General features: G+C 37.6%; 1 protein-coding gene across 5 annotated transcripts in view; it reads left to right on the top strand.

Moving 5' to 3' along the window:
- The window catches only part of LOC140477127 (nucleolar protein 4-like), a 343,324-nt gene that overhangs the window by 281,652 nt on the left and 38,093 nt on the right, over positions 1-23,579 (top strand). For 3 of the 5 annotated variants that reach the window (XM_072570458.1, XM_072570457.1, XM_072570461.1), the window contains one exon: positions 6,236-6,427. The exons of the other annotated variants lie outside the window; for them this stretch is intronic. In XM_072570458.1, the coding sequence (XP_072426559.1) occupies positions 6,236-6,427 (192 nt within the window). The remainder of the gene's footprint in view (positions 1-6,235; positions 6,428-23,579) is intronic. 5 annotated transcript variants of the gene reach the window in all.

Genomic DNA, 23,579 nt, shown 5'->3' with positions numbered 1-23,579 from the left:
AACTCTACTCCACCACCTTCTGAGGCAGTTTTCCAAAGTAGCACAACCTAATTTCTGTCCTAAAAGTGCAACCCCTAATTTTAAAACTGTGTCCTGTAGTTCTGGACTTATACATGGATTGGTTAAGACCATATTAACTGGGGTTTAGGGGAGCGAAAGGGGTTCTTTATAAAATTATAACTATTCAGGATAAATGAAGGAAGGATGTTTCCGATGACTGGGGAGTCCTGGGGTAGGCAAGACTAACATAAGGAGACCTTTCTTCACGTCGAGGATGTTTCTTGTCCAATGGCTCATGTATCACCCCGTCTGAGAAGGGAGGGAGGCAGAAAAAAGGAAACTAAAGACCATTTAGCCTGACCAGGATTCTTGGTAAGATTTTATAGTCCACTATTAAGGATGAGATTGCGGAATACTTAGAAGTGCATGGTAAAATATTGCTGAGTCAGCATGGCTTTTTCAATTCTATACCACAAAAGATGGTTGATGCCAAACATTGAATGTTTTCACAAAGGAGTTAGACATAGTTGTTAGGGCTAAAGGAATCAAGGAATAAGGGGTAAAAGCAGGAACAGAGAACTAAGCCGATTGATCAACCGTGATCATATTTAAGGACAGAGCGGTCTCAAAGGGCTGAACTGCCCCCTTCTGTTCCTATTTCCTATGTTTCCATAAGCAAGAACCTTCAAATTCTTAGTGGAGGATAGAGTATCCCAATCACCAATTCAAAAATGTATTTTTGAGGGGGGAAGAGAGTCGCCTGACCCAATTGAAGAAGTTAATCTTGGCAGATTGGGTGAAGGACTTCTGCTCCTTCTAACCAAAAGCAGTGCTGTAAGGGCTCAGATTTCTCATTGAGTTTTTTCCTTTCCTCCTTCAGTTGCCAGGATTCCTGAAGGCTGGCCATCACTAAGGAGAAGGTGCTGGGGAATCTGAAAGGTCTGAAGGTGGATAAATCACTTGGACCGGATGTATTACGCCCAAGAGATCTGAAGAAGATAGCTGAGGAGATAATAGAGGCATTGATGGTGGTCTTTTAGGAATCACTGGTGTTGGGGAGGGTCCCAGAGGACTGGAAAATAGCTCATATACTACCCCTGTTGAAGAAGGAAACAAGACAATAGAAAGGAAAATATAGGTCAGTTAGCTTGACCTCAATTGTCAGTAAGATTTTAGCGTCCACTATTAAGGATGAGATTGCAGAGTACTTGAAAGTGCATGGTAAAATTACAGAGTCAACATGGTTTTGTCAGGGGGAGGTCATGCCTGACAAACCTGTTAGAATTATTTGAAGAGGTAATGAGCAAGTCAAACAAAGAAGAGCCAGTGGAGGTAATCTATTTGGATTTCTAGAGGCCTTTGACAAGGTGCCACACAGGAGTCTGCTAAATAAGATATTAGAGGCAAGGTACTAGCATGGATAGAGGATTGGCTGACTGGCAGAAGGCGGAGAGTGGCGATTAAAGTGGTCTTTTGCAGGATGGCAGCCAGTGACTAGTGAAGATCTGCAGGGGTCTGTGTTGAAGCCACAATTATTCACATTGTACATTGATGATCTGGATGACGGAACTGAGGGCATTGTCTCGAAGTTTGCAGATGGCACAAAAGATAGGTGGAAGGACAGGTGGTGTTGAGGAAGCAGGGAGGCTGCAGAAGGATTTAGACAGATTTGGACAGTGGGCAAAGAAGTGGCAGATGGAATACAATGTAGGAAAGTATGAGGTTGTACACTTTGGAAGGAAGAACACGGGCGTAGACTATTTTCTAAATGGGGAAAGGCTTTTGAAATATGAAGCAGAAAGGGACTTGTGACTCCTAGTTGAGGATTCTGCTAAGGTTAACATGCGGGCTCATTTGGCAGTTAGGAAGGCAAATGCAATGTTAATGTTCATTTCATGAGGGCTAGATTATAAGATTAAAAATGTCCTCTGAGGCTGAGGCTGGACTTTGGTCAAACTATTAAGGTTTGGCTCAGTGGTTAGCACTGTTGCCTTACAGCACCAGGGCCTCTGGTTCGATTCCCGCCTTGGGCAACTGTGTGGAGTTTGCACATTCTCCCTGTGTCTGCCTGGGTTTCCTCCAGGTGTTCCGGTTTCCTCATACAATCCAAAGAGTTGCAGGTTAGATTAATTGATCATGCTAAACTGTCCATAGTGTTAGATGCATTAGTCAATGGTTAATGTAGAGTAGGGGAAAGGGTTTGGATGGATTACTCCTTTGGAGGTTGGTGTGGACTTGTTGGGCCAAATGGCCTGTTTTCACTCTTTAGGTAATCCAATCTATATTTGGAATATTGTGAGCAGTTTTGGGCCCTGTATTTAAGGAAGTATGTGTTGTGTTGGAGGAGTTCAGAGGAGGTTTACAAGAATGATCCCAGGATGAAGGACTTGTCATATGTGGAGCAGTTCAGGACTCCAGGTCTGTACTTGATGAAGTTTAGAAGGATAAGGTGGAATCAGTTTTAAACTTCCATAATACCAACAGGTCTGGGTAGAGTGTGCATGGAGAAGATATTTTGACTTATAGGAGAGACTAAGACCCAAGAGCACAGTTTAAGACTGAAGGAATGATCCTTTAGAACCTGAGGTGAGGAGGAGTTTCTTCAGCCAGCGAGAGGGTCGTTAATAAATGGAACTCATTACGTAGAGGGCTGTGGAAACCAGTCATTCAGTGTTTTAAGGCAGTTTTTGATTGGTAAGGGGATCAAGAGTTACAGGGAGAAGACAGGAGAATTTGTCTTAGAAACATATAAGCCATGATCAAATGGCAGAGCAGACTCGATGGACTGAATGGCCTAATTCTGTTCTAATGTCTTATGGTCTTATCCAGATTGAGTCAGTAGAATTAAACTTGCAAAGCAGGTTTAATCCATGGCTATCAGCCTTATTGCAATATTTGAACTGTTATTCTGCCTTCTGGTAGCAGGTTGATTTTTATGTCATTGTGTAGTCTCTATTAAATCTGGTATTGGACAAATTGAAAATCAGTTGTGCTGTTTAATTACAGGGTGTTAAAATTTTCTCCTGCTTGACTTAGTGAGAATACTTCAATCCAGTTAGTTCACAAAACCATTTGCTTGAAAATACCACAGGTAGCAAACTATAATGATAGAAGGTACGTCTCATAATCCAACAGAAAATTGGTGGATTATTGTAAGTTTAATAGGCAATGAACACTATTAGTTTGCCAATGACTGGAAAATCCAGATATTTAAATGTTAGCCATAATAATTTTCAAGGTAATTAGCATTTTCATCATTGTCTTATTTCAATTGTTGCTGATACTCTTATACATAACTTTGTTACTTCTAGACTTGACAAATCCAGTTCTATCCTGGCCGTCTTCTATCTTTAATGTTAATAAGCTTAAGCTCATTCAAAATTTTGCTGTCCGTATCCCAACTTGCAGCAAGTCTCATTTACCCTTCAGCCTTGTGCTTGCTGACTTGCATTGATTTCTAGCCCTTGTGTAACAGTTCAATTTTAAAATTCTCATTCTTGTTTTCAAAAACCTGCATGGTCTCACTCCTCCTTCACCTAATACTCTTCTCTAGCCATACAAACCTATGAAATCTCTGCACTCTTCTAACTCTGACTTTTTGCATGTCACCAATTTTATGTACTTTAACATTGACAGCTATGCTTTCAGCTATCACAATCTTAAGAGAGAAAACAACATTCTCTGTTATAACTTTTGATTATCTCTCTTTGGCTTGGTGGTAAATTTTGTTTTATAATATTTCTGAGAAGTGACTTGGGACTATGTTAAAAGTGCAATATAAATACAAATTGTTATACGTGGCTATGTGTACTGAAGCTCCTTCCTCTTGCAAATTTGGTGTACAAATCCATGTCCTGGTTTCATAAGCATTTTTTATCTATAGTAGTACTCTACTTTTCAGAGAAAGCTGACACATTCAGTTTTCTGTTGATAGCCTATTTCAGTATGGCTTGAATTCATCAACAGATTAATTATAAAAATGACATGGTAGGACTAGAACTTTAACTTTGGTCCTCATGAAAATAAGAATCTAAGCTTTACCACTAGAACAAATCATCTGGATGCACAGGAACATATAACTTAGGAGCGGGGAGAGCCCATTTGACACTTCACACCTTCTCCATTGTTCAGTAAGATCATGTCTAATCTAATGTGGTCTCAGCTCCCCTTACCGTTATCATCCTTGTTTATCAAAATCTACCAATCTCAACCTTTTAATGAATACACTTAAATACTCAACCTCCAGTACTTTCTGGGGAAGAGAATCCCACACTCCTAACAACCCTTCAAGAGAAAACAAATTTCTCCTTATCTCTGTCTCAAAAGGCAGAACTCTTCTATTTAAACTATGTCCCTTAGTTTAGTTCTGCTCCATAAAAGGAAGCATCCTCTCATTATCCACTCAATCCATTCCCCCCAAAATCTTATACATTTCCATGAGATCAATAAGATCCTTACTCAATTTAATCATTTTTCAAAACTGGATATTTGATTTTTCTTCATGTTTGGTGATTTTTCTGATGTCTGCCATTTCTCTGCCTTTTTTTAAAAAAGCTTAATTATAATATAAAGAGATTGATGTCACTCAATTTGCTGATTTCTTCCTCAGTTGTGTACCACACAAATCTATCTTGTTATTGTTGTCCAGATACTTTTTGCAACTTCATCTTCTGCAGCAGATTGTTGGAGTTGCTAAAATCAGTTTTCATCTCTTTTAAATTATCATAAGAACATATTTGATTCAATAATTATTATTGCTTGCTTTATCACAATTAAGAAAATTTAAACTTATCACCTATTACAGGTTAATATGCTAAGATATTTGGATATTCTTATCTTTGGATTGAAAATTTAAAGATAAAACCTTTCAAGCGCCATTCAGGTCAACAATTTGAAGAAATTAGGCTATGGTTTCAATGGCATAATCTGCAAAATTCAGATTTGTTTATTACTAAATCTTAAAATAATCCTAATTAAGTCGACATTGTAAGATATTTCAATTTTACAGCTACTTGAGGACTGTTACAAATAGATTACAAATTTTGTAGCTGACATATAGGAAATATATGATAATAGAGATCTGCAGCTTTTTTTTAAATGTAAAAACCAGTTTTATTCTTAGTGTAATATGTATTAACAGCTATTAGTTTACTTTCTCATTGTTTTTGGATGTTGTTTAAAGATTTGTTTGAGACCCTACCAACATGGTGTTAATTAGAACAGTAAAACACTTGAATCAACTAAAATGTTTAATTTAAATGTTTGTGAGAATGTAGTTTCAACATCTTACTGAAAAGTATAATTTAGAAAATTTGCATCTTGAATAAGAAATTTATATACATAATATATTTGGATGTTGGGTTACCTATGAAATTTGTTTTCAAATTATACATTGTAACTAGACAGCTTTCCTCTAAAACAGAGCAATTATGCTCAGGACTCAGATTTCTGCATAAAAGCATTATAGATGTAAAAATATAGTTCTTCATGAAATGGAACAATTTATCAAATAATATTCTTAGATATCCTTAAAAGCTTATTTTTTTTAATGCTTTATCTTCAGAATCATAGAGAGGGTAAGTGTACGTATAGGTTCTAATGGAAGTAAGGGAAGAAAAGCCAAATGCAGCAAATGCTGAATTAGGACTGTTAAACATGACCAATGTATAGTTTTATTGGTTTCAGCGAACACAGCCAAATTACATTATTGAACTTCACTTCTCTGAACTCATTGGGTCACAGCAGAGAATATATTCCCATAAATGCATTATGCCAGTAGCTTGCTCAATGAATGTAAACTCATGTCAACTTCAGATTTGATAGTTATGATGGATAGCCTGGTACTAGTTATTTTATAGTGCACACACACACACACAGCAATAGTTAGTTCAAGAATAATCTCTCTCATTCAATTAACCAGCATTTTTTGTTGCTTACTAAATTTTATAGATGTTAAAATGGTCCTGCTTGGATAGGGTTGCAGATATAAATGTTTATTCACTGAATCTGCACCCCAGTGGGAAGCCTCACAAGACAGCAACATGTATTGGAAAATCAGTGTTGATGAATTATAGCACCGTCACCACATCACCCTCTTCCATCAAGCTTGGTGGCCTATTGTGAGTGCAGAGTCATTGAATTTATCCTGCGGTGCCCACTTATGATGGGAGTAAAGAAGTACAAAATAGAGAGCGGTCCAATGCATTCTTTTCCTCTGTCTTCCTCTTGCCAACAGATGTTTGTGAGGCTGTTTGTAGATGAAAACTTGGACCGAATGGTCCCCATTTCTAAGCAGCCCAAAGAAAAGATCCAGGCAATAATTGAGTCATGTAGCCGGCAATTCCCTGAATATCAGGAGCGTGCCCGGAAGCGCATACGTACTTACCTCAAGTCCTGCAGGCGGATGAAAAAGAATGGTTTTGAGACGGTGAGTTGAACTGTCCAAATACAACCCATTCCCAGTCTGCATCTAATTCCCATGCATAAACTCATCACAAGACTTCTCCACCCACACTCTTCCCCCCCCCCCCCCCCCCCCACCCCACCTCCCAATCATTCTGATGATTTTTTTTAAATGTTATTTTTGATAACATCGGCTCAAAAGACCCTTCCCTCTCATCCAAACCATATTTATTTTGTGTCACTGGTGTCTAGGAGAATATTTTATGTGAATGTTTGCAGTTTCAAGGTTGCTTATCAAAATGCCTCATAAAGCACTTTAACAGTATATTATGCCTGATGTACCTGTCTATACTATGTACCTGTCTACAGACTTCTAGCATATTCTGAATTATTTCTAATAAATGTGGTTATTCCTTTTCTTCATTCTCATTAATACACTGCATAAAACTAGTAACTTAAGCATAATTTAACAGAAGTGCAAATGAAAGTTCCCCCATATATACAATACAGGAACACTTGACCAACTAGCCCTGAGACGTGGAATATGTTGGCCTCCTTCAATTCCTATGGATGTTTCATGTCAACTGGCTAATGTACTATGTGACAGCCTGAGTCTTCATTACTAACCTGATATTGGTAACAAGAGTTAAGGATTTAAACTGCTTGAAAATGCTTTAATTCCTCTTTTCAGAAATAAATGGTGAAAGAATTTCTCTGAAAGGTGAGCTATCTTATTTTCTAGCACATGTTCTGTAGTACTTCATTCTGTACATATTTCAATTTTCAGAACACCTTTTGTCATATACACCAGACCAATTAGTTTGTAGAGCTTCCTTTATCATAATGTCCTTTGAAAAAATGGAAATAATAGGGTTTTCAGAAAGAAATTAGTGGAATTCAAATCAATCAATCAGGAGAATTTTACTTTTGTTGGTTCCTGTTCACTTTGAAAAAAAAAGATACTTGATTTGTTTGAATTTAAGACAAACAAAAGCCAAAAATGCTGGAGAAGTTCAGCAGGTCTAGATGCTGTGTCACTGAACTTGAAATGTTCACTCTGTTTTCTTTCTCTATGTAGTTACTGCCAGACATACTCATTACTCCAGCATTTTCTGATTTTGTTTATATTAAATCTCTAGCATCTGCAGGTGTTTGTTTTATTTCTGGCAGATTTACTTCATTCTGAAAAGGAAAAACAAAAAAATACCATTACTGTTTAAAACAAAATTATGTTTCAGTTTGATCTGTTAAGTTAATGTGGAAGCTTAGGTGGAAAACTTCTAAGGAAGTTAGAATTCAAAACATTTTTCAACCTGATTAATTGTATTTTCTGAAGTAAAATTTATATTTTATTATCCCATGAACATGAGTTTCTTTAAGTTATTATCATAAATGATGGTATTCTTTAGGCAAATAAACCTAATTTTCAACTTTGTACCATTTAATCCCACACCAGTGTGCCTTGGGAATAAGATTGACATTGTGGAACAGAATCACTACATAATTGTATTTCACTGAAATTGCTAGTAACTACTGATTTTCATCAATGTTATTATATATTTGGTTATTTGTCACACGTTTGTTCTTTTCTGTGGATAACTGACCTTTTTGGATCCTCTAGAGATGGCAGAGCTCATTTGAAGTCATATTTAGTAAAAAATAAAGCAAGCCTTTACAACATTGATCATTTTGTCAAAGAAAATCAAAGATGATGAGGCGAAGAGTTCACAGGAACAGAGGGCTCCCTGATCTCCTGTTGATGCCTTTTATTTACTCATTTGAGGATGCAAAATCTGTCACTGCCATCTGTTACTGCCATTCAGGAAAACATGGTTACCTCTTGTCTGGTCCAATGGCATCTTATGAACTCAATCAGTACTTCTAATGACTGGACACAAACAATCTGTTTAAATGGTTGCTGCAAATTGTGTGACCTTTAGCATTTGATCTGCAATAAGTATTAAGTCTCAAATGATTATCTAATTATATATAGACATTCACAACCTTTGAAGGAATTCACAGATCTTTGTTCAAGAATAGGCAGACATAGAAGAAAGATGGAGTTTCCAGACTGCCTGTCTCAAATTGGGCAAAAGGAAAAATTTGGCAGAGTGAAGTAGCCACCACCGTGAACAACACAAGATGTAGGGTCTGCTTGATACACCTTCCCTTATTTGGAGAAAGGCTTACACTTGTAAAAAGTCATATGGTGAGACAGTTGTGTTTCCTTGATTTATTTGAAAGATCAACCACGCGTAGAATGCTGATGATTTCTTCAAAGTAATCAAAATCATCAGGTCAACCATTCTGCAGAGTAGACTTGGAAGCAAGTTATCAGGTATCAGGCAGCGAGAGTACCTAACCCGGTGCTGTTCAAGATCACCCTTCAGAATCGTAAATAATGGACAATATAAAGGGCACCACCTTTGCCATCCTTGGGTATGTCTTGTCCCACCAGCAGGATTTAGCTACCAGATGTCATGGCGAAGGGATATACAATAAGGAAGGAACTGCCATGGTTTATTCAATATTGGTTCCAAACCCCATGAAGTCTCATGGCAACAGGTCAAAGATGGCCAAGGAAACCTCCTGCTGATTACCACCGACCACCCCTTCTCAGTTGATGAACAATAATCACCATAAGTGTAAGATAAGACCACAAGACTTTGGATCAGTAGTAGGTTATTTGGCCCATTGAGTCTACTCCGCCATTTGATGTGGTCATGGATTATCTGATAATCCTCAACTTCAGTTCCCCACTTTTTACTCCATAACCCATGACTACATTACTGATTAAATGTTTGTCTGTCTCAGCTTTGAATATACGTAGTGACTTGGCCTCTAGAACCCTCTGTTATAAAGAATTTCAGCAATTCATTAACCTCTGAGAGATGAAATTCATCTTCACCTTTGTTCTAACTGGGTGACCACTTAGTCTGACATTATGTCGTCTCATTTAAGATTCTCACACAAGGGGTAACAACCTCTCCACATCTACCTTATTAATCTCCTTAAAAGTTTTAGATGTTTCAATAAGGTTGCCTCTCATTCACCTGAACTCCAATAAGTACAGGCCCAATATACTCAATATGCAGTCCCTCCATATCTGGGATCAACCTAGTCAACCTTATTTCAACTGCTTCCAATGCCAGTATATCTTTCCTTCCATAAGGAGCCAAAACCTTTTCATTGTATTCTAGGTCTGTCTAGTACTTTGTTTTAGCAATATTTAACTACTTTTTTACTCCATTCCCTTTGAAGTACAGGCCAACATTCAATTTGCCTTTCCTACTACCTGCTGAATTTGTGTGCTAGTTTGCAGTGATTTATGCACATGGATTCCCAATCCCTCTGTGCTTCAGCTTTCTGTAGTCTTTCTCCATTTAAATAATATTCATCACCTCTATTTTTCCTGCCAAATGTAGAACCTCACATTTTATCTCATTGTATTCCATCTGCCAATATTTTAACCAGTCTATCGCCCTCTGTAGACTTTTTTGTCTTCCTCACCATTTGTCTTCTCACCCGTTCTTTCCACAAATTAATGATAACACTTCCCTCATCTAAGTCATTGTAAAATAATTATGAGTTAAGCACTGATCCAAGTGATACTCCATAATTTACAGATTGCCATCCTAAAAATGTGCCTCTGCTTATCCTAACTCTCTGTCTTCTATTAGTTAACCAATCTATAATTTTAAGTAACCTATAGTGGGGTACCTTATTGAATGCCTTTTGGAAATCCAAGTATATTGTACCTATGAGTTCCCCCTATCTACCCATATTGTTACCTCTTCAAAGAATTCTAATAAAGCTATGCTACTTAAATTATGTTAGGGATTTCTAAATGCTCTGTTATTACATATTTTATAATAGCAAAATATTTTCACAATGATACATGTATTCCATGTTGAATGGAAGAAGTACTGATGGTGGCAAGGGCACAGAATGTACTCCAACTGGATAACCTTCGTGTCCATCACTGGGAGTGGCTTGGTAGTGCCAATACTGACCTAGCATGCCAAATCCTAGCTTGCACATCCCTGGACACAATGGACAATTTAGCATGGCCAATCCACCACACCTGCACAGTGGGAGGAAACCGGAGCACCTGAAGGAAACCCATGCAGACCTGGGGAGAATGAGCATACTCTACACAGAGAGTCACCTGCCGGTGGAATTGAACCTGGCTTCCTGGCACTGTGAGGCAGCAGTGCTAACCACTGTACCAACCTGCCACCTCATCTGAAACAATATATCTGCCAGACTGGATTTACAGCAGATAGTGTAGGTGTGAACAAGAGGGGAAAAAACCTCATCCTCACCAATCTATTTTTGCAGAAATATCTGTCCATGACCGTATTGTATATAATGACCACTGCACAGTTTCTGTGGAAAGAAAGTGTCATCACATTAGTGACACATTCCATCATGTTGTGCAGCATTAATAGAATGTTAAATGGAACTGACATTGAACACATCTAACATCTTAAGACTGCTCTGTAACTCATCAGCAGCAATCAATCTGTAACCTCATGGCCTGGTATATCCTCCATTTTTCCAACACTGTCAACCCAAGGGATCAGTCCTGGTCCAATGAAGACTGGAGGATGGCATACCAAAAGCAGCACCAGACATACCTAAAAATGAAGTGTCAACCTGGTGAAGCTACAACAATATGCTTCCTGCATATCAAACAGAGAATGGAATAATCCAGGACTAATTGATCCCATAGTCAACAGATTAGATTTGAGCTCTGCAACCCTGCCACATCTGGTCCAAATAGTTACGGAAAATTAAACAAATACTGGCAGGAAGAGGCTACACTGTTTCAAACTGAAAGAGCCCAGCACATCAGTGCAGAAGATAGTGCTGAAGGATTTGTATCCAGCTTCAGACAAAAATGCTGGGTAGATGCCTCCTCCTGAGGTACCCTGCATCAAAGGTGCCAATCATCAAATAATTTCATTCACTTCATATAATATTAAGAAACAGCCAAAGGCACTGAATGCTGCAAATCATGATATTCCCACAGCAGTATTGAAGGCTAATGCTCTAGAAATAGCTACTAACTACAACAGTGGCATGTACTCAATAATGTTGGAAAATTGCTTTGATATGTTCTGTCTTCAAAAAGCAGGATAAATTCAACATTGCCAATAACTGCATTGTAAGTCTATATCACACTCAGCAGCCAATTGGAAAATAAATGCTGGCCAAGCCAGCTATTACTTCGGCTCAAATTTGAAAACAAGTAAACTCAACCACAGAATCTATCTACCTCTAAGTTAGGTAAAGACCTTGTGTGCTAAAAAGTGAGCAATGAGTCAAAAGATGCCTGGTTGTATGTCAATGCTAAACGTCCTGAATAAATAAATGAAATGCTTGGCCATCCCTCAGTGCAAATTGGCCTAGCAAAAACGTGCAAGTCCTTTGTGTCCTTCAGCTACAAAGTAGATAATTGAAGTCCTGAAGTAGTAGCTGAACTAGTCTGAGAGCAGGCATGATTTTTTGAGGCTGGTGCTTTGTCAGTGCTGAGCTGTGTTGACCATCATGGGCCCTTGTACAAAAAAAGCAGTGGCACATAAAGCAAACTTAGGGCAGTGGCATTCTGTGAGCTACACCAGATTCTGGTGAGACAAATCATCAGGTACCCATTCTGTTTTACTTGTTAAGGCTTTGCGCCATTGAGTTTCCCATTTAAAGAGTGAAAGATCAAAAGTGCAATGTTAATATGCCAACATGCCATATTAACAACATTCAGATGTAATTCAGTAAGCTTGCTATCACGCAAGTGTGAGATTACAAAATCACCATCTCAGGCTGATGAATAAATCAGCCAAGGTTTTCTCACAGTTGACAAGTTCTGTTTCCTCACTCTCATGTTATTTTGTGATTTCACTTGCCATTTTTATTGAAATACTGGGAACAGGAAAATTCTGCCCTTCGTGTTTATTCACTAATTTTAAGTAATGCAGTTGAACATCATCTCATGACTTAATGGGTTAAAGTGCCTATCTGGTAGCCAGAATATTCTGAGATTCAATCTCACTGCTTGGTAGGAGAAAATATGTACAAAACCTTTACTGGTTCCAACCTACTACTCCAGACCTTTTTGAAGGATTGGCGTGCTTTGGGCATCTCCCAGTTTTGTAGAACAGTATTAAATGAGGCTTATGCATCTATAAGAACATTCATGGAAAGCAACTTTGGAGTTTAGAAGCAGAAAGCAGGCATCGGATCGCTGCATGTGCAGGGTCACATTTTAACCTGCAATTACTGTTTTTGACAAATCATGCTGCATCATCTTTAACAATGCAATTACACTCAACTTCAGTTTGCAAGATATTCAAGTTTTTTTCCTGAACCATTGAATAACTGAATTACTAAAAGTAAAATCTTTTTGTTATGGCCATGTTATTATTAACAGGGAGAGATTGGGGGAAAAATTGTTATTCCAGATTGTACCAACGCATTTTCCAAATGACTGCACTAACAATTCAAAGGCAGCTGAGAAACCAAACTGTGTTTTACGAATTAATTATCCTTCAGAAATAATGATTTAAAATTGTAAAATAAAAATTCTTAGTCCATAAAGGCTTATACGAGGTAATATTCAAGAACATGAAACAGTTTAACAGCAAATCCATTTATTCTTTTTTTTGTGTAGCCGGGTTTGTTCTGATTGTTTTTTTTAAATCTGGTGTGCTATTGTGGATGTCACCAATACTATTTCTATTTTCATGATAAAAAATACATTTGATATTAGTTCTCCATCCCAATACTTATGCATGTTTTTTCTAGCCATGGTACATCAATTTTCAAACCCTTTCAGATTTGTTTTTACTTGGGGTGTAACTGGTGGCACCATCAGTCAAATTTTTCAATGCCTATGCACCAGGAAGTACACAAGGCTTGGGGACAAAAACAACAGTTGGCTGGAAATCCCATTCTGTTGCAGTTGCCCAAACAGAATGGAATTTGGCCCTAAAATTCTATTAAATTAATAATTTAATACTGAAGTGACAAATTCTGTTCTATTCACTACTTAGAGAAAAAAATCTAACATGCTGTGCTTCTATGAGCCAAATCAGAATAAATTAGTTTTTTTTTGTTAACTCGGCTATGTAAGTGAGGAGATAATGCATACAAAACATATCCTTTGTTCTATTTTCGATCTCTAAATATTTGTACTATTTCCACAGTACTCAGCATTTGAGATTGATATCCCTTCTCCCCAAGTGAAACAAATATAGATTTGATCTTTTACTCCCTCTGTCTTTCAGCCCACCAAATGCAGAAGTACTGATCAAGGAATGCGGCTTTTCCTGCAAGGGAGAAATAGCTTTAAAAGGAAGAGTCATACTTGAGTAAAGTAGAGGGTCTCTTGATATGAGAATCCACTTGAGTCCCTTCAGAGCACTTTTCTAGGAAAGATTAGATTAGTCCTAGAATCAGGTACAGGCTCGTGATGTGCAACCACACCTACTCTTGGACTTATTGAGGCAGGCAGCAGGGACGCTTTGTACTACCTCACGATCAAATAATTATGGTGTGAAGCTCAACATGAAATGTGTTCTGACTGGATGCACCCTCAGTTAAGACCCAGCAGTGAGCATTATACAATGAACATCCAGCTTGCAATTCCTAAAGGCAACCTGCACCTCTTAAAGGGTAGGTGTGCTCAAGGTACAGTAGCTGCTGTAACTGTTAGAAAGACTTTACTTGAAAGAAAGTGACTGGCAGTGGGGGTGAAATAGAACACATATGTCTTGAGGCCTTATTGATAGAATTCAGAAGGAAGAGCAAGGCAAGTTTCTGTGGAGTGTTAGGAAGCTCTTAGGTCATACACTGTGAAAACAACATGATCTTGTGACCAAAGAGATATATTTCCAGAGACCCTTAATTCAGCTATCAGCCATTAGTACTCATGCCTAACATTTGGGTGCTCTGCAACTTTGACACATACTGATCAATGCTGCAAGTGTCTCACATGTGTTTTATGCCTTGGAGAAGTTTTATTATAGCCACGTGATAAGGTGTGAATCAGTTCTCCTCTGTTTAGTCTTCTCAGTTGATCACAGCAACGATTGAAGTTATTTTTAGTACAAAACGATATTTTCTGCTAATTAAAGACTATTAACTAATTTCATTGTCAACAGTAAAAAGCCAGTCACAAGATATCTTTAAATTTAAGAAATAACATGCTTATTAACTGCTAACCCTGAGTAAAATAATAAAAAGACAATATTGAAAATACAACTTTTGTGCAATCACTTGAGCACGCATGTACGTACACTTACACCACACACACAAATACATACACATATAATGTTAAAAAGGGATAGAAAGGAAGATTATAAAATATACAATTGAAAGTCTTTTTGATATCTTTGCAATGTAACGATTAACTATAACAAGATTGCTTAGTTTGGTTTCTTGGATAAATTCAGCAATAACAAACTTTCTCAATATTTCAAATCTCTACATTTTTGGAATGTTTTTACTATGATTATTTTTTAGGCCAGTTTCTTTGAGAGACAGTGATTAGTGGTGACAGCTGTCTCCCTTTCAATAATCTCCAATTGCTCTTGAAACCTCCCTTAAAATAATGGTGCCAGTTTGCATTGTAAGAAATTATTTCAGGTTATGAAAATAGAAATATCTGAAAATGTTCAACAGGTTTGGCAGCATCTGTTGAGAGAAAGCTGTCAAAAATTTGGGTCCAGTGACCCTTTACAGTTCTTTCAGGTTAGATCATTGATAACAACCATAGTGTCAACATCTATTTGTTGGGCCAAAGGGCCTGTTTCCACACTGTAAGTAATCTAATCTAGTACTTTCTATTGGTTAATGTTTTCCTTAGACAGTAATAGATTTTGATGGATTTGTCAGGACTTTCTCTCTTTTGCAAATTCCCTCCTACCTCTCCTGAGAGTGATTTGTTTGTTCTGCCTTCCTCCTCAAAGTGGTTTTGCATTTTGAAGTAATTTACCTTGTCTCAGTTCAATTTGTGACAGATACATTCGGTTTAAAGTTTAAAAACTCATACCTTCATAAATAAAGGATATAGCCTCTTGATAATATATACAGACCAATTTCTACATATATTATAGAAATTTTCCTTATAAATACTTCTAAAATGTCTGCTCACTTTCTATTTTTGCTTCAGTTTAGTGTCTCTGTTTCAGCACACTTAGTTTTGACTAAAAGCTTAGGGTGTAGTTCATGGATACATGAATACTACATATTTTTCCTTTTGTTAAACTACATACTTTATTTTAAATTAACCATCATAAATAACAAAGGTTGGAAGAGTAAGACATTTCTTAGAATTTGCAGTGTTTTCTCCAAGTACAGAAAAGTTTTTGAGACATGAAGATTTTTGATAAGCACTAATGTCCACAATCTTGAGGTTGTAGGATATGAATAGATTGTTCAAACATTCCCCTGAAGCTCTCAGACTATCCTTCATGACTTCACCAAATTGTTTAATGCCATAAATCAGTTGCGGGTTGCATCACAATGTCACATGTAATGTAACAAATTCTGTGGCTTGTGTCCAAAGTCTTGTGTCCAAGTGATTGTGTTTGGCAAACCTCATTTTGCAAGTTATCTTGAATATCACTGAAAAATAAGTGGTTAATATATTAATATTAATTTGCTATAGTGATTTCTGCCCAATAGCTATATAGTTATTAAGCATAACAAGCAAAGAAATGTTGATTGCTCAGGACTGCTTGCATTTCAATAAAAAGTATTTTTACCGTGTTTTCATTGATCATCGGTTTGGTTTAGAGATGCAGAACAGATTTTACACGGTGTAAATGATGTAATTTCTAGTTAACTCTTCCAGTCTGTAATCTATTACTGGCCACCAGACTGTTATGGGATCATTATTTCTTCTTAACAATGTCCTTTATGGGCAATATATGTTTTTGTAGCACTTCCTGGATAACCAGTCAAATGCTTATGTGTGAAATGATACTGAAAGCACACAAGGAAAGGCAAATTTACCTCCAAAAGTAGTCAAACAACACAGAAGAAATGAATCATAGTGGCAACCAATCAGAAAAATGTCACTTTTATGTGAGAAATTTTGAAAGGAGCTACTCCTCCAATCACAGGCCATTTAACCTGTGGGTTTGCTGCTGATAGACTTACTCATGGAATCTATCAGCAGCAACTCACGGGAGCAACAGCCTGTGATTGGAGGTGCAGCGAGAAAGTGAGGAGCAATGGTGATCAAGTTAAGCAAAGCTATGGAGAAGGGAGGATGTGCAAGCTCATCTGCCAGATAAGGCCATGTGGGAGTCATTTTGCCAGGTGAGGTAGGAGGGGGAAGGTGGATTATTAAGCAAAACTAAAGATTAGCAAGGTTAGTGTGGAGTGGTCAGTTTGCCAAAAACACCAGTAGAAGTGAGAGTCTGTTAGGTAAAAGGAGCAGTGGGTGACTGGACAGAGGAGTAGAAATGAGTGGCTGAAAATTGGCGAGGGAGAGAAGTGAGTTGACGCAAAGGGAATAAGGAGAGAGCCTGCCAACCTAAGTAAATTTTATTGCAATTCATGGAGCACTGGCACCAACTCTGAGGAAAAAGAGAGCTGTTCCATCAGGATAACCTTCACTTGAACCATGCTTGTCCTGATGAATTGTATAATGAGAGTTGTAGATAGGACATCATCAAAATAATATGACTTGATAGCTGTTACTGAGACATGGTTGACTGGTCACAAGAACTGTGAACTCAATATTCAAGGAGAATATTCCAGAAGAACAGGCAAAAAGGAGATGGAGTAGTTTTGTTAATAAAGGAAGGAGTCAGTGTGGTGATGAGTAATAAAGACATAAGTGCATAGATCATTCTTAAGAATCAGATTGAGTGGAAATAAAGACTAACAAGGGAAAGAAGTCACAGGTGTCACTTGTGAGTAGGCTCCCCATAAAGTTGCTCATTGTAGAATAAAGTATAAATAATGTAAGTATGTAAGAAGGGCAAAAAATTGTCATGGGTGATTTTAATCTGCATATTGGACAACTGGGATTGGCAAGCAAGAGCAACATGAAAACAAATTTACAGAGTGCGTCAAGGATCAGCTCTTCCTCTGTTCTGAGAGGCTACTGAAGTTTTAGGTACTGAATATCAGGCACTTTTAAAAACTTTCTGGAATATGCTGTTTTTCGCAGATTCTGTCTTTAGCTTTTCTTGTATAACAAGATTCATTATTGCATGTAGAATTACTGTGATTATAGTATTCAATGTTGCCAATCACTTCCCTGTTGAAAATGCTGTTTGTGATAGTAATTTCAATAAGCATGTCCATTACTTGATTATGTGAACCACTGAGATACTGAACCTCAAACTTGCACTGATAAAGACAATTTGCCCATCTGCAGATGTGTAAAGGCTGATGGCCTCATCCTGACATAGCTAACAATATTACCAGGTGATTGGTGATTGTTACTGAGAGTGAATTTTATATCATGGAGATGTTGTATCAATGTTCGCTAGTATAGTTTGAGGCAATGATTTGGACGTACTGGTGTTGGACTGAGGTGTACAAAGTTAAAAATCACACAACACCAGGTTATACTCCAACAGGTTTATTTGGAAGCACTAGATTTCAGAGTACTGCTCCTTCAACAGGTGCTTGTCACACAACACCAGGTTATAGTTCAACAGTTTTATTTGGAAGCACTAGCTTTCAGAGCACTGCTCCTTCATCAGGTGGTTGTGTTCAGGCTAGTTCGCTATGCTCTCCAACAAAATATTTGCATACAGTTTCCAACAGTGGAAGTGATTGCCAATGATTTATTTTTAATTTCTGTCAGCTCCAGGCATTTTTCCTGATGCATCTGTTGTAGCGTATGATTTTGCACGTAGGTTGAAATGTGCAAGGATTGATGAAGATATTATCTTCACCTTTAATATGTCAAATGCTGTTTGCTATATGATTGACTTTTCCCATTATGCATTTTTGCGTAGTAGCTTTCAAAGAGACTTTGCGGTCTCTGCAAACTTAGGCATGAATTTGTGATAAAAGTTGATAGTACAGTAGTGAGAACAGTGTCAATTATTTCATCTAAGACAAGTTTGGAAGTGCACGAAAGGCTTTGATATTGTCAAGTATAGGCTTTATTATATAAGTTGTGACTTGCAATTAAACCTCAGATGCCACGAATATGCACCTTTGCTTGAGGAATGTCAGTTGTTTCTTCGTGAGCAACAAAATTGTAAAGTAGATTGAGCATCTCCTCAATGTCTGATCTGACTGAAAAAGCTATCCCCTCAAATGAGCTGAATTTAGTCCGTAGAGCATTCTGCGGTACTGTAATACACCTTCATATGTAAGAAAAGCTGCAAAGTATCAGCTTTGCTCCACTAGTGGTATCGAAAGAATGCTCTGTCACATAATGAACTTCTTGAAGATTGTGGAGTCTTGAAATAAAGCTGGTAATTCTTGGATTATAGAAAGTGGATACCTGTTTGATTTGTTGACCGCCTTTTTTCACATTCCGTCCCTAGTTATCCTTTAGAGGGTGGTGGTGAGCTGCCGTCTCAAACCGCTGTAGATCATGTGTCGTAGGTTGACCCTCAATGCCCTTAGGGAGAGAATTCCATGATTTTGACCCAGTGACAATGAAGGAACTGCAATATATTTCCAGTTAGAATAGTGAGTGGCTTGGCGAGGACTGATGGATAATCTTGAGGTTTTTTTTGCATTGAGCACTGACTAGTTTTGATATCAATGTGGACGAGTCAATTTGCTCAATGGTACTGTTTCAAGTCTTCTAAGCTCCTGTGACACTTGGGTACAGATTTTAAATGGAAACCACTCCAAATATTATGAAACTGGCAAATTTGAGACACCAAGTATGACAGTACCTCTTAGCGTATTCAAATCTAATAATTTAAGGATTTTGTTATTAAAGACTGTGTCATCAATCAAGTTGGGCCCAAATCTTTCTGTTATGTGGAGAGGCTTCTGACTCAATCTATGTTCCTGATGTACCATAGAGTCCTGAGTATGTACAGATCTGCAGTAGTTCGATGGGAAACTTACACTTCCAATTACCAGACTTACCCTGTTCTAATACCACCATGATTCCAACTACAACAGAATCAGAATCTAATGGTGATTGCACACCTTGCAAGATTCAGGCCATTGGACGCTTCGTTAGGATTGTCCAATCTGAGGCCAAGTCTACTGAATAGGATTTTTCCCAATGGGCTTCTGCCTTTGACAAAGTAGCATTTGAACCTGTCTAGGGTGACATTTTTTGCAGTACACTGGAACTGTGATCAGTCTTGAACAGAAGCAGAATAATCAGCCCATCATTTACCTGAAAAATGCCTGTGACAGGGATGAGAGTTTGAGAAATATCAACGGTAAAGTTTGTTGCTGTATTGATGAGAAAAGACACAAAACTGCCTACAGTCTCACCTGAGTATTCACCACTTGTAATGGCATACATATGCTGCACCTCATTCTCAGCGAAAGACTTTTGACTTAGATTAAAATGCCTATTCAATTAAACATTATGCAGTCCACATTCTAATTGGAATGGAGACCAGAGTCTATGGAGACCCCTTCAGAAACAATAAACACCCAAGGAATGTTAAGTAGAGCTTTAAACACTTCAAGATGTTTATCTACATTAAGGATGCTTAATGTATCCAGACTTCATTCATAGCCACCATTTTCTTTGTCTAAATCAGTATGAAAATTAAAAAAGCCTACAGATATCGTCACTCTTTATTTGGTGTGAAAGCCATCTGCAAAACTGCAACTACAAGCATGAACATCTGAAACGTTTAGACTGTAGTTCTTAGAGTTGTAGTTTTAAAGGGACCAGAAACAACCTAGGAGCAATGTCATTGAGAAACTAAGGGATACAGAAACAAGGAAATGAAAAATAAAAGGAGAGAAAAGCAAAATCAATAAACAAATACTGCTCTTCATTCTACATGTAAAAATAAAGCAGGACCTGCAATGGAAAATAGAAAGAAAAGACTTAATTATGAAATGGCATCATCCAGTGACATCCTTACTGAATTCTAACTATTCAGACAGCATATGGAGTTTATTTTAATAAACCAAATCATTGTTGATCCTGAAAAAAGAGCACACTGAATATCTTGCTTGGCCTTAGCAAGATGGGGCTTCACAGAATTAACACATCTGATCTTTCCATGGATGTTCAGAAAGAATCAGAAAAGATCTTGTAAATTCTCGAAGACCCAGGTAAGGATTGGCTTCTGGGTGAACAGACTAACCCATGTCATCAGACAGCAATTGCAAGATTTTATTGACCAGTTTGGCTGGAAGTACCACTGCAAAAGGCTTTCTGTAAAGGAACAATTACTAGCTCCATTGAGCTAGTAATTGTCTCCACACCATACAAAGCCTGTTAGAATTATTTTTTGGATGATGAGATCATGCAGAATCATTACTGATCATGGTGTGATATTATAAAAGAACAGAAGCCAGCACAGACCAATATTTGGCACACCAAACATCCATGAACAAAGTGACGAAGAAAATAATGATTATGCAGTGAACAAACAACAGCAAGACAACAATGTTTGAAATGTTAGTCTTGTATACATCTATACTTGTACAAATTGTTGAATTGACAATATGTGCCTATGTATAACCAAGTATAATACATCTGTTTGGGATATGTTTTTATATTTGGAACAAGTGAGATGATGTATTTTATTTCCAGTCAGCATACATTTAATAGACATGCTCATGTCATCATCACTGTACCACAGTATGTGATCAAAGGGTTTAAAGATTTCCTTCTTCATCTTACCCCTGAGATCAATTGAATGATGAAACACTATAATAAGGGAAAATAGGGAAGTTTATGGTAGATACCAAGGGCTCAGAACACCAGAAACCCTAGAGCATATAAAATGTGCAGGAAGGTTACTTGAAAAAGAACTAGGGAAAGTGAAGAGGGGATAAAAACAATCCGTGGTTAGATTAAAGGGGCAGTCCAGAAGTATTTTATAAATATCACAAAGGCAAGGGGATAAGCAGCAAAAGGGGGGGTGGGGGGTGGGGGGTGGGGGGAGGAGGAGGTGGGGGGCATTAGAGATCTAAGTGGCAAATTGTTTGAGAATCCTGAAGACTTAGGTGAGGCTATAAATGAGGATTTTATATCTGTAATAATGCTAGAGAAGAATGATATAGGTATAGAAATTAGAGAAGAGTGATATATCTAAGCAATTTACCTCTTCAGAAGAAGGCACTATTGGTGGTTTTAGTAAGCTTAAAATTAAGTCCCCAAGCCCAGACAAGATATATCCAAAGCTACCGTGGAAGCAATGGAGGAAATTGCAGAGATTTTAACATTAATTTTCAAATCATCTCTTGACACCAGAGAGGTGCTTGAGGACTGGAGGGCTGCAAATATGGTATAATTATTCAAGAAGGGTGGTAGGGATTAACTAGAAACTTACTTGAGGTGTACAAAATTATAAGGGATGTAGATAGAGAGTAAATATAAAGAAACCTTCCCCCTTAGTAGTGAGATCAATAACCAAGTGGCATGGATTTAAGGTAAAGGGCAGGGATGTAGAGGGATATATGGAAGAATTTTTTTCAACCAGGGTTGTGGGTATCTGGAACTCACTGCCTGAAACAGTAGTAAAGGCAGGAACCATCCCAATATTTAAGACATAGTCAGATGATCACTTGAATCACGACAGCATATAAGACTATGCTGTGGTGCCAATCCATCTACAGCTTCCCCCACCTCTTGAACAAAACAACAATGTAAACACAACCTAAGTTTGGTTTTGGTAACTTGCTCTTTCAAAGTGCAGCAATTTCGTCTACAATCCTTGGTTGTAAAACAATTGTTTTCCTAATCAGCCCACAATCAAAAGAAAGTAAAATTTGAAAAAAAATGCTATCTTTACATTATCAACCTTTGCAAGTTGCTGCCTGATCCAAGTTGTCCTTCTTCTCATGGAAGATTTTGAACTCCAAAACCATAAAATTGCTGGTGCAAAATGAGGATATTTAGTCTGTATGTTGCATTGGTCCTGTCATTCTCACCATAAGCCTGCTATGTTCTCACCAAAATTCATCAGTTTACTTGGCTCCACATTGAATTTCATCTGCCACCTGTCCACCATTCCACCATAGCTTTTCTGTGATTTTTTTGAAAATAGTTCTGTCCATGGTTTATAATGCTTCCCACCTCTGTATCACCCACAAAATTGTGTCCTGTACAGAAGATCTTGGTCAATTAATGCCAGGGTCAAAAGCCTGTATCTATGTCACTACTGCCCCTTTTTATTCCATGTAGTTTAACTTTGCTCACAAGTACTTTTGGAAGTAAATGTGTACTACATCAACTGCATAGCCCTCATCAAGTCTTTAAGTAACCCCTTCAAAAGATCCCAGCAACTTGATTAAGCACAATTTATCCATACTGCCTTTCCTTAATTAACCTGCATTTGTCTATGCCAACTATATATTTTCACCCAAATTACTGTTTCAATAAATGACCCCATCACCAAAGTTAAACTGACTGCCTGTAATTTCTGGGTTTACTTTTACACTTTTTTTGAACAAGTGTATAACATTCACAATTCTCAATCCTCTGGCACCACACTGAAGTCTAAGGAACAATGAGAAATTGTGGCCAGTGCTTCCATAATTACTATTGTCACTTCCTTCACTATCCCTGAGATGCATCTCATCCAGTCTTGTTAGTAATTTGCTCTTTCAAAGTGCAGCGATTTCATCCACAATCCTTGTTTGTAAAATAATTGTTTTCCTAATCACCCACAATCAAAAAAAAGTTAAATTCGAAAGATATGCTGTCTTTATGTTATCAACTTTTGCAAGTTGCTGCTTCATCTATGTTGACCTTCCTCTCAGGGAAGATTTTGAACCCCAAAACTATAAAATTGCTGGCGCAAAAGGAGGATCTTCTTATCCAACAGATAAACTGCGAAAAGTGGTTAGAGGCAAATAATAGAGCAAACATCCAGTTAAAAGCTTATAAGGAATCCCAGAGTATATATGACAAAAGGAGTGTTGTAACTGCAAATTAGGGCAGGCTTGTTTATTGAACAAATAATATTGATCTGTAAGATAAAGCTGAAATATGTTAGGTAAAGATAAATCTAGCAACTGCACAAACATTATCATTG

This window comes from Chiloscyllium punctatum, chromosome 5 (genome assembly GCF_047496795.1).
Source record: "Chiloscyllium punctatum isolate Juve2018m chromosome 5, sChiPun1.3, whole genome shotgun sequence".
Taxonomy (NCBI): Eukaryota; Metazoa; Chordata; class Chondrichthyes; order Orectolobiformes; family Hemiscylliidae; genus Chiloscyllium; species Chiloscyllium punctatum.
Note: the sequence above shows the minus strand (reverse complement) of the source record. Positions and strands in the feature narration are given on the sequence as shown.